Source organism: Microcaecilia unicolor, chromosome 2 (genome assembly GCF_901765095.1).
Source record: "Microcaecilia unicolor chromosome 2, aMicUni1.1, whole genome shotgun sequence".
Taxonomy (NCBI): Eukaryota; Metazoa; Chordata; class Amphibia; order Gymnophiona; family Siphonopidae; genus Microcaecilia; species Microcaecilia unicolor.
Window position 1 is genome coordinate 449,175,492 of NC_044032.1, and position 6,000 is coordinate 449,181,491.

The following is a 6,000-nucleotide window of genomic DNA, read 5'->3' on the forward strand; positions in this document are numbered from 1 at the left end:
GATCAAGGTGGCTATTGATGTGGCCTATATCTTGGTGAACAGGGGAAGGTACCAGTGGGCCTGAGGGCCCATTTGACTTGGTCCCAGACCTCCTCCAGAGTGGAGGCTTGGCGGTTTCTCCAGAGGACATTTGCTGGGCAGCAACTTAGGTCCTCTCTACACTCCTTTGTGAGGCAGTACAAATTTGGATCTGTATACCAAAGGTAACAGTGCCTTTGGTAGAGCGGTGGTTCAGGAAGCCTTGTCTTCCTCCTACCAAGGTGGATGAGCTTTGCTACATCCTGTTGGTCTACACTGGTCTATGTGGACAATAAGGAAGGTGAAATTTATGCTTACCTGTTAGTCCTTTCCTTGAGTCCTGATAGACCTATCCATTTTCGTGCCTGGAAGACTGGATGTCCTGGGTTGTTTCTTGCCTGCCTGTGTGACAGCTGGTTCTTTCTGCATTGTTTTCTCTTCCTCTCAATAACTCAGTTTCAAGAGGAAGTCAGATCTGAATGTTTGTTACAGAATGTTGCGTATGGCTTGTATTTTGTTTTGGTTTCCTGTTGAGGTTTCGGAGAACCTTTGGGCACCTAGTTGGTTGTTGCTTTAACTTGGTTAGATTTATATTGACTGGTTCCAGGTTTGCCGCTGCTGTTATACCAGTGATGTCAGAGGACCTTGTCTGTTATCTCTGCCTCCTGGGGAATATAACCCTTTATTATGTGATAAAAATACTGTCTTCATACTGAATTTGATTATGTATGTAATACTGTAGCGAATTTCCCATCACACTGAATTAAGGCCTCCTTGGATTCTGCTATACTAGATTGCTAGTTGGAGGGCGTAGGAAATGCTTGTTAATACTTTTTAATTTCAAAGAGAGGAGTAGCCTAGTGGTTAGGGTGGTGGACTTTGGTCCTGGGGAACTGAGGAACTGAGCTCGATTCCCACTTCAGGCACAGGCAGCTCCTTGTGACTCTGGGCAAGTCACTAAACCCTCCATTGCCCTATGTAAGCCGCATTGAGCCTGCCATGAGTGGGAAAGTGCGGGGTACAAATGTAATAAAATTAAATTAAATTAAAAGTGCAAAATCTTTCACTGTTACTTTTCCTCCTCCTCTCCCAGCCCCCATCCCCTGAAACAAAGCTAATGAGATTGAGCACTAAGATTCGTTTGTTTATGGTAATGTTTTAGGGTCATACAGTAATGGAGTGGGAAATCAATCCAGAGTTCCCCATTTAGCACCTCTCATTCTAAAACCAACTGTATGAGGTGATTGTATTTGATATCTCTGACAAGGAGGCCCTTGAGTTGAAATGCCATGGGTTCAAGGGGGTAAGAGACTGGATGATACTGTATATTGATGAAGTGTCGCAGAAACTCTTACATTTAAATTAGCAGTTCAGATCTGGCTTGGGGTTGATTGCGATAGACTGCCTGAAGGCTTTCAAGTGGTCAAGATTGTGGCATAAGTTGACCCCACTCCAGTTTCCCACTGGAGAAACATCACCATCCTAAAAACTACCATCACATTTTGTTACTAATGGGTAATCTTGTTGAGGAGGAGTGCCCTAGTGGTTAGGGTGGTGGACTTTGGTCCTGGGGAACTGAGGAACTGAGATCGATTCCCACTTCAGGCACAGGCAGCTCCTTGTGACTCTGGGCAAGTCACTTAACCCTCCATTGCCCCATGTAAGCCGCATTGAGCCTGCCATGAGTGGGAAAGCACGGGGTGCAAATGTAACAAAAATAAATAAAATCATCTCAGCAGAGAAGTTAAATATTGTGCAGGCATAGAGGCCATCATACCATCTCATCAGTAGGCATAGAGGCCATTATACCATCTCATCAGGTGATCTCCAAAAGGGTGGGGCATGTTTAGAGAGCACTTCTGCACAAGAACTTTTCAAATTCTGTGCATAAACAGAGAATGTTATTTTTACTACAGTTTCCATCACACTCGGGGGGGGGGGGGGGGGGGAGCCTTTTCCACAAGCAAAACACTTTTACCTGGCAAAAATGACAAACCACATACTTTTACCATCTGAGTTTTGGAGGCATTCCCAGAAAACAGGTGGTGGGGGGGGGGGGGGGGGGGGGGGGGGACATATATATACATGGGTGCATAATTTTGAGCAGTCAACAAGAATAGTTTTTGCTTCCAAGGTACCTGCGCAAATGCAAGTTAATATTTGTTTTGGTATCTTTGCTTTGGTGGTAATCTAAGCAGAACAACATGAGTAGTTTTGTTTCATCATTTGCAGCAAGCCTGTATAAATCCCTTTACCATTCAAATTCATTGGATTATAAAGAATCAGTTTAGAACCAGAACCCTCAAAAGGTGAGAGAATTTATTTTCCAGATTGAAGGGCCTCTGTAAAATACATTAAATGGCTGTGCTCAGTGCCTCCCTCAGCCCCATCCTGTGGTAATTTGGGAGACCATGCAATATGGTTTCTGGTCTTCATGAGTTTCTCTTTAACAGTCCAGACTGACTTTCACAACTTTTCCTTGCAGGAGATGAATGTGGCTGTGATCACACCCTGTGGCCACTTCTTTCATAGTGACTGCCTTCGCAAATGGCTTTATGTGCAGGACACCTGCCCCATGTGCCACCAACAGGTGAAACCCCCATCCCCAGATATGGGCAGAGCAGAGTCCCAAATAGCTGATGAGGGAAGAAAAGAAGAACAGGCCACTGCAGATACAGGACAGGATCCTGAATTCAAGACGGACAATGAAAATGCTGCTGTGGTTTTGGAAGCTCCAGATTCTGGTTCCATTCAGTCATCCTGCAGCTTCTCTGTATTCCCAGTAGGCAGTGATGCTTGCAGTATAACCTTAGCAGGTGCTACAGTGACTAGCACTGAAAATAAAATATCTCAGGAAACCCTGTGTTCTGTACACGGGGAGGCTCAAGCTGTGGATTGTACCATTCTTGCACTAGAGTCAAAACTGACATACTTTCTTCAGGTGGAAGAGTGGAAACCTGCTCGAGCCACACAAAAGAAACTAGGACTGCAGACCCCATGAGAGAGCCCAGTGAGGTATGTCCTGAAGGAGTTGCTTCACTAGTTGAATCCCAGGGGAAACCAAGTACTTTATCTCTCGTTGAAGCCAAGGTTGGGAGAGCACACAACCAGACAAAAGGCCTTAAAGTACTTACTGAAACATCAAATTTCCCTTGAAATATTGAATTAAGAAGTTCTGCTGATACCATGTCCTGATAAACCCCCCTGTTCTCCTGGTAACCTACCATGCACATCTTGGGTGTATAACGTGACACCGAACTGATGACTTCCATAGATGGTGTATTAACTACAGCTGTTTTAATTTTGTTTGGTAAGAGGGTTTCCTGATTGAGTTGGTGTTATAACAGCAGCAAAAGTTGCAAAAAGAGCATGAAGCACTGTTGGGATGAAAGCTGTAAGCTTATCTAGTTAGGTTACTTTGTGGTGTCATACAAGTATTAACTAGTATCCTATGAGAATATAAAACTGAAAAATCAAAGTTCAATATATAAAAAAAAAATCTTCCTCTTGAGATACACTTAGATCATGTTTCCCTTATATATTTCTACTCTTTTTCAATATTTGAGCCATTTCCTTGGGGTTTGTGACCATACCTATTAGAATATACCATGGTTAAAGTTCTCCCTAATAGTCTTAAAAGGGCTGCTGCTGGTAAAAACCAAAGACCACCTTCTGTTCCCTGAGGGAAAAAATGTACGGTGTATATTTTAAAGTATTTGCAGTTTTGAAAAATTCTGCCACTTCTTATTCAAACAGGCATACAGGCTCCTGGAAGTGCAAGAAGGAAGACCTTTTTAGTTCAGACAGATTATTTTTATTATTTGTGGTGATCTTAAATGGATCTAGGAGGTGTCAGTAGCCTAGTTGCTTGACTGGGTGAGCACTCATGTGCTACCTCTGTATTGTGTAGAACTCAGGGCCCATATTCTGCCCTTCAGTATGTCACTTTTACAGTATACTCTTTGTGAATCAGAAATAAAGAAAGACTTTAATGCTAATGAAATTTATCAGGCAGGAATATGTGGTTTGATTTTTCTTTAAGGGAGGGAATCATCTGGGTCTAAAAACAAAACAAAAATGAGCTTTCTCAATTTAGGGAGACTATAGAATCAGGTGACAGACTTGTATCAATTATGCAGAAATGAGTCCTTGTGCCACATACATGTCTAACTGGAGACCAAGCTTTGGGAAGCATACCTTACCAAAGGCAAAACTGAGGGTCTATCTCTTTTAAAATAAAGGCAAACATATATGTATTTTTTTGTCTTCTTGAAACACATGGGAATAAAATTTTATGTTGAGCTGTATTACCCAGATTGTTCAAAATGGGTACTTCCTCCTGTGTCTTATTCAGAAAATAACCTTATTCCCCTCCTCTCCCCAATTCATTTTGCTATTTATTTTACTCAGTTCTCCACCTGTTAATTCTTTGCATACATCAATATGATGCCAGCATAAAGTCCTGATGAGGACAGTTTACTTGAGTTTTATAACTAATGGCAGTGGATAAGCTGAAGGCTTTCAGAAATCTTTAAGATGAATGTATTCTGAACGGGCAAAATAGTGGAAACTATTATAAAGAATAAAGTTTGAACACAGAGACAAACATGGTTTAATGGGACAGAGTCAGCATGGATTCAGCCAAAGGAAGTCTTGCCTCACCAATTTACTTCATTTCTTTGAAGGCATGAATAAACGTGGATAAAGGTGAGCCGGTTGATGTAGTGTCTCTAGATTTTCAGAAAGCTTTTGACAAAAGTTCCTCATGAGAGACTCCTGAGAAAATTAAAAGGTCATAGTATAGGAGGTAATGTCCTTAGGAATTTGTTATTGGACAGAAAATAGAGGATGGGGTTAAATGGCCATTTTCCTCAATGGAAGAGGGTGAATAGTAGAGTGCCGCAGGGATCTGTACTGGGAACGGTGCTATTTAACATTTATAAATGATCTGGAAATCATAATGACAAGGGAGGTGATTAGATTTACAGATGACACAAACCTATTCAAAGTTGTCAAAACATATGCGGACTGTGAAAAATTGCAGGAAGGCTTTATGAGACTGGAAGACTGGGCATCCAAATGACAGATGAAATTTAAAGTGGACAAATGCAAGGTGATGCATATTGGGAAGAATAGTCCGAATCATAGTTATCTGATGCTAGGGGTCAGCACCAAAGAAAAAGATCTAGATGTCATTGTAGACAATAATGTAGAAAACCTTTTGCCAGTGTGCTGTGGCGGATAAAAAAGCAAACAAGATGTTGGGAATTATTAGGAAAGGGATGCAAAATAAGACCGAGAATATTATAATGCCTATATATTGCTCCAAAGTGCGACCTCACCTTGAGTATTGCATTCAGTTCTGGTCGCCATATCTCAAAAAAGATATAGCAGAAAAGGTTCAAAGAAGAGTAACCAGAATGTTAAAGGGAATGGAACTCCTCTCATATGAGGAAAGGCTAAAGAGGTTAGGGCTCTTCAGCTTGGAAAAGAGACAGCTGAGGGGAGGGGGGGGATATAATTGACGTCTACAAAATCCTGAGTGGTGTAGAATGGGTAAAAATGAATTGGTTTTTCACTCTTTTAAATAATACAAAGACCAGGGTACACTCAATAAAATTACATGGAAATACATTTAAAACAATTAGGAGGAAATATTTTTTCACTCAAAGAATAGTTGAGCTCTGGAGCTCATTTCTGGAGGGTGTGGTAACAGCAGTTAGCATATCTGGGTTTAGAAAAAGGTTTGGACAAATTCCTTGAGGAAAAGTCCATAGTCTGTTATTGAGATGGACATGAGGGAAGCCACAGTTTGCCCTGGGATTAGTAGCATGGAATGTTGCTACTAATTTTCGTTTCTCCCAGGTACTGGCTCTGGGTTGGATTTGGATTTGAATTCAAAGTTTTTATTACTCACCTTTTTGAAATCAGAGCTCAAGACAAGTTTCATTCAGGTGCGTGATTTAACTTTCTGCCCAAATG

At 41.4% G+C, this 6,000-nt stretch overlaps 1 protein-coding gene across 2 annotated transcripts in view; it reads left to right on the forward strand.

The window, feature by feature from the left end:
- The window catches only part of LOC115461237 (RING finger protein 145-like), a 59,098-nt gene extending 54,773 nt beyond the window's left edge, over nucleotides 1-4,325 (forward strand). For both annotated transcript variants that reach the window (XM_030190925.1, XM_030190927.1), the window contains exon 10: nucleotides 2,504-4,325. In XM_030190925.1, the coding sequence (XP_030046785.1) occupies nucleotides 2,504-3,019 (516 nt within the window). In that variant the 3' untranslated portion in view covers nucleotides 3,020-4,325. The remainder of the gene's footprint in view (nucleotides 1-2,503) is intronic.
- The last annotated feature ends 1,675 nt before the right edge of the window (nucleotides 4,326-6,000 follow it).